The sequence below is a fragment of the Rhinolophus ferrumequinum genome, chromosome 16 (assembly GCF_004115265.2).
Source record: "Rhinolophus ferrumequinum isolate MPI-CBG mRhiFer1 chromosome 16, mRhiFer1_v1.p, whole genome shotgun sequence".
NCBI classification, from domain to species: Eukaryota; Metazoa; Chordata; class Mammalia; order Chiroptera; family Rhinolophidae; genus Rhinolophus; species Rhinolophus ferrumequinum.
Window position 1 is genome coordinate 12,653,613 of NC_046299.1, and position 13,418 is coordinate 12,667,030.

Here is a 13,418-nt window from a genome sequence, read left to right on the forward strand (position 1 = left end):
AGTACCCCATATCTTTACCCAGAGAAGCACAGTGATGAGGAAGAGTCTCACAGGCTGAGGACCCAGGTGGCCCTGGGTTTGAATTCTGGTTCACTTACTCACTAGCTGTACTGGCCCCGGACAAGTCATTTACTCTCCTGAGTTTCAGTTTTCTTTTTGCTGTTTGTTTTTTAAATATGAAGTGTGATAATAACAGCTACTTTTCAGAGACATTAAGAGGGTTAGACCAATGAATGTATATAAAGCACCTAAATGTATACAAAGCATAACATACATGTACATAAAGCTCAGATATATATAAAGCATATGATGCATATAAAGCATATATACTGAATGCATACAAAGCTCAGAGTTACTAGTTCTCTTTCTCTCACCTCTTCTCATTTAATTAAACCAAAGTTCTCTTTTTGTCATCATTACCCATGACACCGTGGGTGGACTATCATTGTAAACATTATACATTATTTCTAGATTCTTCAAAATAATCTGGTCATCCTGCCAAAACTTCTCAGCCTAACGAAAAAGAACGGAAAACCTTAGACTTTCTAGCAGCATTCTTTTTGGTAATGTTAGAGTCAGTGAAGCATGAGGCAAGACCAGGGCAAAATTCTCCTTTTAGTTGAAGCACACAGCTCCTTTCGGCAGTGGGCACTTGGGCTACTGAGAAAAGTTAAGCTGCTGCTTATTAGTAAGAATCCATAAACTATGCAATCCATAATCCTTCATCATAAAACGACAGCAACCATTATCATTTTCAATTTATGCTTCTGAAGAGCTCTATTTGCTTTGTCTACATTTCATCTTAATGTGATTCTAAAACACTTGGAGACCTCGCTGTTTACGGTGATTGGAGACATGGTTGGTTAGTGTCACGCAGCAGAGTTCCTTGATGTGTCCACTTTTCATGGGGACATCAGTTTTTCAACCACTTCGAGGTCAGAAGAGAAAGTGGCTGCACAGTGTACATATGGCAACAGCAGAAATCCACATTAACCCAAGAGCGTCTGGCATGGTTGACAGTGGTTGCTCACAGAACAGACAGGATAAAGCAGCAGGTTTATGGGGTTGGGAAGCGGGGAAGCTAATTAGCCTGGCTCCAGGAATGCCAAAAAACTTATTTAATAATTTTTGCTTTTATTTTTCTAAGCCACCTAGAAGGAAAATTGCTCACAAACACCTAAACTCATTACATTAAAAAAAAAAAAAAGATTAATGCATGGAGTAATTTCAAGGATGAATCTGCAATTTTTCTTTTGACCTCTGTTAAGATGAGGGCCATGGAAGGGACTTCACAAATTTCACAGATGCAAAAAGGGCCATGTCTAATTATTACTTGCTAAGTAGTACGGAAACACTTGCGGGTGGAAAGAGAATAAAGTCCAAAGACAATGCTGTACTTTAAATTAAAAAAAAAAAAAAATACTAGCAGCTCCTGAAAAGAGATGACCAAAATTAGCACCCAAATGCTTCTGAGTCACTTATTTGTTAGTGGTGAAATTCAGTTTCTGAGTGAAAACCACCACACTCACAGATACTGGCGCCTTCTCCACATCCGTAAACTCATCCTTCTCTTAAATGTTCTTATTCATGGTAACGAAGAGTGTATGATGAAAAGCATCACTTGACATTTAGGAAGCTGCATTTCAAAAAAGGGCCTGATCAAAATTTTTGAGATTGGGCAAAGCACTGCAAGAGGACCTTTAATCTAATAATTAATGCTAATTAATCACTGAATAGATATGCTAACATTTGGAGACATAAAACCTATGAGCGGAGAGAAGACTCCTGGCGCCCTATCCTTCACACAGTGGGGGTGGGGCCAGGAGCCTGTCCACGAGGCTCCTCCCCCATTTCCTTCTCTGCTCCCCCAAACCTCTCACTCTGCACCAATACTGGAGGAGGCTCCTAGGAGACAATGTGAGAAACAATGAATTAACCCCAGTCCAGTTGCTCAGTGCTGTTCACTGAGGCTCACAGATGGAAGGGGTTGGTTGAGGTCATGTTTTCCAGGTCTCTTATCCTCCACTCTTCCTCCTCCAAAGCATTTATGAACTGCTTTCTACGTGCAGGACCCTCTGATGGGCACAGGCACACAGATGTTAAGTTTTAATTGCCTGTGTACACACCACACATCTTGCTGAAGAGTGAAAATAATAAGTCAGTCTGTATATTGGTGTCTGAATTCGCCTGTTTAGGAAAAACCTACATGTGAACATTAGACAATGTCTCTCTACAGACACTGCCTTTTTGTTTTCCTAACGAAGTTCAGACTTAGTTTTGTTTACCTCATCTTACGATAAAAATTTTCAAACATTACCGAAGTGGAATGAATTTCACAATGAACAGCTGTATTCTACCATTAACATTTACTTAACTTGCTTTACGACATATCTGTCCATCTACCCATCCTACCATCTATCCATCAATATCTGTTTTTGAGGTATTTCAGAGGAGACTGCAGGCAGCAAATAAGATTGTATTTTACAGGAGTAGAATCAAAGAGTCTTCCTACTCCTATAAGGATAGCTAGAAAAATGTATTCATTTTTTTTAAACAAAACAAGTTCATTCTAAATAATGCACACAGATATTCAACATAATTCAATCCATATGCACTATAAAAAGTACAGTTAAGTTTGCTCAGGGTTTTGTCTACTTGTATCCATCCTGTAGACACTTCCAGTACTCCCCCAAATGGATGGCTTTGTGAAGACATGGCTATAGATTATAGAGAAATAAGCTTTCTGCTACAGATCATCAGAAAAAAAAAATTTACCTGGAATGTTAGCTATAAGTAATTTTTGTTGTTTTGCTCTATACTCTAGTATTTCCCAATTGTTCCTGAATGTAGAAATATGATGATTTTTATACCTCATTTCCCTCACTTATAAAGTGAATTTTACAATATTATCGCAGAGGCTCATCATGAGGATCAAATGTGAAAAACAGGAGAACACTCTGTGGAGCCCTAGGTACGGCTGAGATAGTATTATCGTTAGTGATCATAATGCATCTGTAACAAAACACAGCTGAGGTAACGGTAATGGGCCACACGGCTACTTGGCTCTTGCAAATCAGTCAAAAAGATCTCAGAGGGTAAAGGGACAGAGTGTTGGCAGTTGCCTTCATTCTGCCCATCGGTACGTCACCTTGTCAGGGATAGAGAAGAACCTTGGAGTATATCACACAGACTTGTTTTCATTAGGGAAGTGTTTGTTTTGGACATCATCCCAGCCTTAAAACAATACTTCCATTAGCTGGGCACAGTACCCATAATTATCCACCTTCTCTGACCAGTGCCAAGCTATTCTACTTACTGCATCCCATTTACGCTGGTGGTTCAGAAAGGAGAGGGAGACATTCCCTCAATGCATGAGAAGGTGTGGAGGATGTTTACTGTTTGAATAAACGCCTACAAATGAACTTTGGGTGGAAATTCCTGCAACAAAGTATCATCAGGTAACATCATGATGAGTCTAAAGGTGATCGAAACTCTCTGTTCCCAGATGGGGAAAATTCTGTTACATGCATCGCTAAAGTTTTTAAGTATAGCTTCCATTTTTGTGTCTGGCTGGACACAAACCAAGAAAGTGAAGGACAAGGTCAAAGCTCACTAGGGAACCAGGAAAAGACAAAATAAGCAGGGAGGCAAGCTCATCATCAATTACTGTTACTGAGAACCTGCCAGATGTCTCGCACTTTATTTTTACGCTTAAGGAGGAATTGAATAGAAAGACAGGTTTGAAATCACCCTTTCCCTCAAAAAGCATCCATTTCACTAAGAGTTGTTTAGAACAGTCAGAAGGCAGAGAAATGAGAAATTGTAAGCAGATAGAAGAGGATATGTCAAACGAAAGAAATAAGCATGGTTTGTGATTTAATTACAAGTTATGTTCAACATAAGCATGTTTATAATGGGGACAACATCACAGCAATGAGAAGACAGACCCCTTAGAGGATGCATCTAGTTACCCCACAATTCAAAGTATGCTTTTTAGGTAGGAAAAGGAGAGTCAGAGGAAAAGGAGAGCGTTCCCGGCAGCAAAAACATATCTAAAACATACTGACATGGTTGCATCAAGCTATCATACTCGGACACGGCTACACACACAGGTGAGTTCCCTAATTTGTTTCCATATTTATGAAGCAAACTTCTAATCAAATTAGTAATTTCGCATCCTACATGACACACATACTGGGAGAAAAGGGTCACGGAATTGTTTGTCCTGTTAGGGAGATTTCTCATTGTAATTATAACAACGAATAGGGGTGTGTGTGAACGTACATACATGCATATATTATATACAAACACAGGCACATATTCCATACGTATTTCTAAAAGAAACTGCAAAATTTGAATTTATAGCAATGGAGATATCTAGCTATGTGGGTAAGAGTTAGTATCTTAATAAAATTATACCATACTCTAAATTAGAACCAGGTAAATATTTTTTCTGTGCTATTTGGTGGTATTGTTTATTTCTTGTGTTCGGTGAACATGTTTGGCTTAACTGCTGAACTCAAATAGCTTACCTGACTGTCCAGGGGGCGGGGCACCTGACGACCCACGTGGCAGACACAGGAACACAGTCAGAACAGCAGCTCTGCTTCCAGCACATGGCTCAATGGCTATTGGTTTGGGCGCCCCCTGAAAAGGAAAACTCACTTTAAATGTGCACATTGGACATGACTAGTTTACTTTTGTCCTATCTACGCTTCAGTCAGCTAAACTGTATATTCGCAGTGGTTGGGACACACCATGTTGCATTTTTAAAAATGGTTTAAATGTTTTACTGTAGTGATATATATTTTTTTGGAGTCGTAGTCATTAGCATTTAGACGATATTTTTCTTTGGGAGTTATAGATTGGCCCATATTTGTATAATTATTGAAAAGTACTCTTTGCTTTGTTCTATTGTTAGCTTGATTTTTTTCTTTAATAAACTTTATTTATTTTTGAGAAGTTTTAGGGTCATAGCAAAAGAGGAAGGTATGGAGATTTTCCATATAACTGCACATGCCTAGCCTCCCCATTCTCAACACCCCCACCAGAGTGGGACATTTCTCACACCTGCTGAACCTACATTGACACATCATAATCTCCCAGAGTCCACAGGTTCTATTAGAGCTCACTCTTGGTGGTTTGGACAAATGTATAACGACATGTAATATCATTGTAGTGTTTGTTACACAGAGTAGTTTCACTGCCCTATTCATCCACCTATTCATCCCACCCCCTCTTTTCACCCCGGGAAACCACTGATATCTCACTCTCTCCATCATTTTAGTATAGAAATAGAGGTTTGGGCTATTTTACTAAAAAACAACGCAGGTGAGATATGGTTGACATATCAAAGCAACATCTATGCATAAAGGGAAAATTAAATAGAAGAAAACATACCACTGCTTTAGTTAGTTTTAAAAAATGATTACACAGTAAAAAATGATTACTGATGACATTTGAACTTTTCTGAAGACATACAGACATACATAGTCATTCACCTGGGATGTTGTAGAATACTACCATTTCCGGAAAGTTTAACGAGGCATTAAAGATAAAATATGTCCTCTTTCATGTAAAACTTTGACTGAAATTTCTGGTGACAATGGTTTTATGTGGTTATAAAGGTTTTCTTCTTTATAGCAACATAAATCTCATGGTTTAAAATTATCCTGATACAGATACATTTTGGGGGTTTTCCATATAAAGGTGAAAGTGGCCATGATGTTGAAAGTAAAGGGCACCAAAATCATCCGAGAAAATGCTGTAGGCCACGCTGCAATACTTGTATCAAGTTACATGATTTATGGTTTTACACTTTAAAGCTTACATTTAATTTAACAGACTTATTTTTGAAAATGTTAAGTCAAAATCAGCATAAGTACATAGACATTCTCCAATGAGGTAAATATTTAGAGAATAGGCTTGTCATATTCCAAGGCTAAAAGAAAAATACTATGAATGTTTGGAACCATATTTCAAAGCTACTGAAATTTATTCTAATGTAATAAATGTAAAATACATGTAAAGGTCAATTGGTTAAAACATACTAAGAGAAAATAAAATGAATTTAGGTTTAAATGATGGTGATATATTAGAAGTACCCAAATCCCTTTTAATATACCTAAGAAATAATCTATCATTTCTACCATCAGGAAAGGTTTTCTTTGCTGGTTTTTTTTGTGTGTGTGTGGTTGGTGTGTTTTTTTTTGTTGTTGTTGTTGTCGTTTTTCAGCTCTGAGTGCAATAATTGGCACTATTCAAAATATCTAAAGTCATGTTAAAATATTTGATTACAAAAATTAGAAGACTTATATGATTACAACAAAACACTACAGACAAACAAAAAACAGTTAAGAAACAGTGGTTGTTGGCTTAGAGGATTTAGAAAAACAAGAAACAATTTGAGAGGCCATCAGTGGATATTATTGTCAGGCTACCTTTCTGCTTTTTTTAACAATAGAAGAAAAAGGTTTGAAATACGAAATGCTGATGCCAAAAGCACCAACTGAAGAGAAAAATTAGTGAAAGAATAACTACATTTCAGGTAGAAAATGACTTAATGATTTAGTACTTTAAACTTGAGAGATGCAGCAACAGATAAAGACAGTGTAGTGACATATCCTGACAATGCAGAAGGAATGATGTTGCATAAAAGCCACTTCCATAAAATCTTCCTTGAAATAATTTTTTCTCTCTTAATTCTACTGCTACTGTACTGAAAACTTCAGAAATTTCTTTATATTGATAAGACATATGAAAGGAGATCATGATTCTATTTTAAAATCAAATTGGCTTACAACTTTGTCTATTTTTGGCTATAAAACTTTCATAAAAGGATATTAGCAAAAATATGAATTATTCATTATATTTAAAATATTAGTGACTAGCTTAGCTCTTTGACACTTCTGGAAGGAATTCACATAATTAAAAAAATTATTTCCAAAGAATTTGTGACAAATCTCACTTTCAATAAAGATTTTTAATCAAAAATGAAAAGAACACTTTCTAGCACTTGAATTTTGCAACAGAAAATAGCAAAACTCCACAAATGATATTTCTGACATCTTGATATTTGTCAGTGATAAATATATAACCATGAACCAAAATCATTTCACAATGACATAACATGCTTACTGAAGTATGCAATTTATCATGCATTTTCCATGGCTGCCTTTGAAAGAGATAAGGCATGGGTTTGTTTGCCCACAGCACTCAGCAACTGTGATTTACTTCAAGGCATTTTCGTATTTGTCGTATTGTAAGAAGCTGGTGTTCGACCGTGCCAGAAAACATCACTGACAGTTATGTAATTAGCAGTCATTGTTTATTAAACATGCAGCACTTTTTTAAAAGACTCATTCTGTTCACTCTAGTCTTTTGAAAACGATTGTACTCATATTTTCAAGTTCTTGTTTTGAGGGGGTAACAATTCTATGTTAAACTCTTTCCGTTTTTCAGCTGTTAGAAACGTGCAAATTATCAGAAAAGTTTCTACACTCCTAAGGATTTTCAAGATTACAGTTCTTAAAATTTATAATGACGTGTTCTAAAAGTGAGGCCACATTGGCTCCGTCTTGGGAAACTACTGCTACAAGAACCACTGGATATTTGGAAGATTCTTGCTTGTTCCTTCCTGTCAAAGTGAGTGAATCAGTGAGTGATTCACATCTAGAAATCACACTAGGTCTCATCATTGAAAACCCTAAGTCCAGTAGGTGATGATTTAATGGAATTATCTGATGTCCTTGGAATAATCATTACAATTTCAGAAGGATTTAGTGCAATACTCTAGGACTCAAAAGATAAAACAGATGTTATTTCTGTTCTCAAAAACTTTTAGTAGTTCCAAAATAGGGCTTGGGAACTCAAATTTCTTCAAGGCGCAGGTGAGTAGCAATAGCTAACATTTCATAAGTGCTAACATTGTGCCTTGTGCTATGCTACGTGCTTACATGGGTTTAATGTACCCCATGAGGTAGGAACCATTCCTATTGTACAAATGATGCAACTGAAGCTCACAGATTTAAGTAACATAATTAAGGTTGCAGACCTACTAAGTGGTAAAACCAGGATTTGGAACAATGTAGTCTATCTTCTAAGTCTGTATGCTTAACCACTATGTACCTGCCAGTAATAAGTAAGGAGACAGTCTTAACTTCTAGGATAATACAATAAAAACCAGTGGGTACTGCAGTGAACTGGAAAGTACAAGATTTCTTGAAAGACATTGATTCTCCAAAGTTTTGCTGCCCAAAGGACATGTCTACGGGCCAAAATGGTCTGAGGCTGCCACTTTAGGATCTTTGTAAACTGGAGTCCCAAATGGCATTTCAGGGTTGCCAGGCTATTGCATCTACCCACTCATCAAATCTCATCTTCTGTTTTGCACAAGTTCCCTGCTTTAGTCACTGTAAGTGCTCACTGTTTAACAGCTGTGCCCAGAGTTTCCACAACCTGTGCCTTATTCACTCATAATATTCCTATTGTCTAGGAAATCCTTCCTACAGGTCTCTCACTTTCCTAAAAATCATACACCCTCAAAGCCAACTCATCCAGGAAGCCTTCCCTCGTCTGAGGGATTTAGTTTCTCCCTCTGTAGTTCTTTAATCATAACTTTTATGGCCCTCTTCATTTTCTACCTTGAATGACACTTGGGTAAATGTCCCATCATCGTCCTGGGACAAGCTGACGGCAGGTCCAGTTTCGTCTTCATCTCTGTTGACCCTGTACTCACTTCCTCTCTCTTTGAAATGCCTACGAATGGTGCCTGTGCCACCTTTTGCAGACTTAGGTCTCCTGCCTAATCTTTTATTACAGGTATTGCTGTATTTATGTATATAATGTCACTATTACATTCCTGCTCCTCCAAAGAAGGGATCACGTTGCATTTTTCTTTGCCTTACCTATAGCACCTACTAGAGTGCATTCTGCACATGGTAAGGAAATGAGTGGATGAAAGAGGAAATAAAATTGTCACATGGTAAGATAACTGATAGGCATGACTCAATTTTATCCAAATTGTAGATATTAAAGGGATAATAAAACACTGAACAATATTACTAGCTAACATTTATTGAGTAGTTACTAGGTACCAAGTGCTATGCTAAGCCTTTTACATGCATTATTGTTATTTTCTTTTTTATACAGATGAAGAATTTGAAATTCAGAGATATCAGATAATATTCTCAGGGTAACATGGCTAGTGAGGGGAAAATCCAGGACTGGAACTTAAATCGGTATGATTCTAGTAACTTGGTTCTTAACCACTATACGATACTGCTAAAAAATATAGCTTAAAAAGCCAAGGAGTCTCTCATTCTCTCAGCTTGGCTATTAATAGTAGGAACCCAACTAAAGATACTAGTTATAAAAATGATATGCATATACTTGCCCCATTTCTGACCAGGGTTCAGAACACCTGAGTTCTAGGACCAGTTCTGCCACTAGCTAGTTGTGTGACCCTGGGCATGTTTCTAAGTCAATTTCCCCAAGTGGAAAATGAACAAATAGGTTGGGTAATTTTTAGGGTCTCCTTAAGGTTCTGTGACTATGATTTATGGGCACCCTTCAGAATGTGTGACATACCGATATCGAACACTTTAAGTACAGTGAAATTTGAAATTTTCAATACTTAGTAATTTTTTTCTTGTCCAGGTATTTTAAATTGCACATCTAATTTCTAAAGCACATTATTATACCACATGATGAATATATCACATAAGAGTAAATGGCCACCATCACATGCCAAAAAAGCAATTAGAAAATTGAATCAAGGAATTAACGATTAATGTGGATATGTTATACCTGTCAGCAGTAATAAGTGTTTTGACAAGGACAGAACAAAGTCTGACAGTATGCACAAATACTAATCTGATGTATGAGTGAAACATTAAAAATGCAAACAACTGCACATTAATCACTCTAACATTTCCCTGCTAAAACACTTTTAATGCTATTCTTATGAAAATCCATCTATAAATAAATATGAGTCTTTTTTCAACAGCTTGCACGGCTTGGTATTTGCAGTTTAATGAATGTTTATATTGATATGAAATTTAGTTTTTAGTCTCATTAATAAAATAGAATTAATTCACTGAGCGTTGAATGAAGTCAGCCTGATGGTTTGGCTCACAGCTAATCAAGTATGTTGATTCCACAGGATCAACACGTACCAAGACTCCACATTGCAAAAACAGATTCTTTGATTTTTGTTTAGATGTGGGGGAAAAATGAAAACGAGTATCATAGCCTTTCCTTATTTACTATTTGCTTTTCATGAAGCGATAAAGGGAAAAATACATTAGCTGGCTTTACTTGCTAGGAGACTCCGTATTAATAAAAGACATTAAGCTGATGGACGCTCTCAAAACCAGCCTTAAAGTGCGTTAGAAGCAAATTCAAAGAGAATGGAGTATTACGTATGGGAGTAGGTAACGGAATAAAACATAATATGCACAGAATCAGCACGCTGCTTCTGAGGTTCCAAAGATATTCCAACTGTAAACTTAATTTTCATATAATATCAAATATGTTTTGCTTTGTTGGAATGTCTCCATGTTCAATTTCTGTTCAAAATCTTACTACACACAAACACACACACACATGCACACACGTACACTCATGTACACACATCTTTAAGGTTTATATCTACAGTATAATATCTATACTGGGTTTTGCTGTAAGTTTAATGATGTGGCACTGACTTGGGGAGGCTAGATTGTGATGGTTGGAATTTCACTACCTATTTTTTCATAGGTACTTAGGTCCCAGAAAATGAGGATACTATTGCTTTTTGAGACACACAATCATGCTTTGCCCTGAGCTGGCTAATAAATGTGACTGTTAATAGGAGGTGACTTTGAACAGATTATCTTTAAAAGTCGATTCTTGATAGTATTTTTCAAAAAATTGAAATAGATTCTCTATTAAATAATTGCCATAATTATGTTTTTAACAACCTATACTTTTCTCGATCGCTCAGTGCCGAAAGCAACCAAACCACTACACGTACTTCATGTATAGATTTCAAAATTGGGGCCACCTTCCTGACCTCAAAAAGTACTGCTAAGTGTGAGAGAGAAATGTGCCTGCCAAATCAGTTGACTTTCCATCATGTGTAAGCCCAACCCTGTGCTTTTTTGTACAGGCCACTCCATCCACCTACACTACTTGCCAACACAGACCATTTCTGCAAGATCAGGCTAAAAACTTGCAAGAAGCCATCCCAGGTCAGCCCAGGCCACTCGAGGACCCCGTCTCTCTAGTCTATTTCAATAATTAGGCGCAACTCATTTTTCCTATTGTAACCATTGAGAGGCAGTGTAATGAAGTGGATAAGAGCAACCTTCAGCAAACACTGCCTGGTGCCGGCTCTGTCTCTCATCCATCTAAAGGTGACCGTGATCAAATTGCTTCACCTCTCTGTGCCTCAAGTGTCTCGTCTGTAAAATGCAACTAACAATACCTTCCTGTGGTGTTATTATGAGGATCAAAGGAGTTAGTATCAATATATACAATATATATTTATATGTATAGAGTGTGGCACACAGTACTTGGTAAAAATCAGCTATTATCATTATGCCATTCTGCCCAATTCCCACTTTGCTTTAGAACTATTTTTTGTTCCATCTGAAGAATATGCTCAACTCAAAAATAAGCAATTTGAGGGCAGGGACCGTATTTTTAAAATCTCTATTAATGGCTTGAAATGTATTGAGAAATTCAGCTTTCAGGACAGAAGTGCTAAATCTCCCACATATATCCCGTCCACACTGCCACTGAATATCGGCCTATCTTTCCCAAGTGTGTTCCCTGCTTTTATCAAGGAGTCTGACTGGACCACGAGCGCCCTGTGCTACTCAGAGCACTTTCCCTGGCACCTAAGGCTGTGGTGTTCTATAAAAAGCTCATGGGTAAATGGGTATTTGTTTTGTCTTTTCTAAATTATGCACAAGGTGAATCTTTAATTTTGTGGCAAAAAGGTATGACAGAAGCTCATGTATAGCAGATGGATACAAACAAGCAGAAAAGGCAGAAAATCAAGAGCATGGTGTTTACTCCCCGGGCTGGTCCATTCCAAACGCATTTACTGTATGTCATTAGTGCAAACTGTGACCTTAGCAATGCAGCTGCTAGACCAATTAAATTCAAAGGTAGATGTACTTGGCCTCCTGCTGGCAGCAGGGGATGCAGGGCTCCAAGAGCCCAATGCCTCCCCTGTGGGAGCCTCTTTCCAGGCAGTCCAGCTGATTGCAGCGAGGACTAACTTAGAGCTAAATGCTCACAGCGATGTGGGGGTGGGAGTGGAGAGAGGCAGGGAAGGGACCAGGAGCTTTCCTGGGGAAGGACTTTACCTTGCAGAGGACGACCGGGAGTGCACAAGGAGAATGAGGAAGGATGGAGATTTCTGGCCGGAGGAAAAGCAGGAACACGGAGGTGCAAAAGCACATGGCTCTTTGGAAAATGACTAGAAGTTGACTGTGGGCAGAGCCTAGTAAATATTCGGTAGAGAGGCATGAGAAGAATCCACAGGGAACACTGGGGTCCTCTGTGAAAACCAGGTCCCTCACCAGCCCGTTCACACTCTTCCTGGCCAATCCTGGGATTTTCACTACCTGCTCAGAAAGGTATGCTTAGATGTTCAGGTGGCACTTGACAAGTGTACAGGGGGTCTCTGTGCAACTTCCTCAAGATGTGTTGCAAATCGTCTCACAAGGACACCAGCAAACTTTCAATCTTAGGGACTCACAGTGCTCTTTTATTAAACTATTGGTCAAAGCTGTTACATTGAGTGAACATTAAATTAAAACACTCATTTCTGAAACTTCAATCATAAAACTAAATCAAGAAGCACTGTGAAAAGTAACTGTCAGCAGAAAGAATAAAAGTGCAGATATGGCAATATTCTTAATGAGGAATCAAATGTTAATAGATCCAGCATAATAAATGACTTTTTACTATGACTATTATACCAATCACAGCCTATTATATAACAAAAGCATAGACAAAATGCTGGATGAAGAGCTTATTTGACGTGCTACAAACACATGTATGCAATTACTGTGCAGTAAAACCTACCTGGGTCTCTTAGAGTTTGTCATTCTGGATAATAGAGTTTTCCCAGAAAGCTGAACATTAACCCTATAAGAATGAAGACTGCTATTTTAGGATTTTTTAAATTAATGTGAAATCTCTTAAATACCCATTTCTTTGCTTCTCAACCAGACTATAATATGCTAAACATAATTTAATACTGTCTTGCTGTCCCATGAATACCACTGCGAATCCCAGTTTTCACAATATGCTGAAGCTACATGGAATTGCGAATGTCTGTTTGAATACGTACATAACTATATATGTATATTATAGCTATATTCCTTTTCTTTTCTTTTTTTTCCTAAGAAGTCACCAATGCC

The 13,418-nt window shown here is 37.7% G+C and overlaps 1 protein-coding gene across 1 annotated transcript in view; it reads right to left on the reverse strand.

The window, feature by feature from the left end:
* ATRNL1 (attractin like 1) overlaps window positions 1–13,418 on the reverse strand; it is a 573,257-nt gene that overhangs the window by 86,547 nt on the left and 473,292 nt on the right. The window contains exon 28 of the mRNA XM_033131140.1: window positions 4,533–4,647. Within this exon, the coding sequence (XP_032987031.1) occupies window positions 4,533–4,647 (115 nt within the window). The remainder of the gene's footprint in view (window positions 1–4,532; window positions 4,648–13,418) is intronic.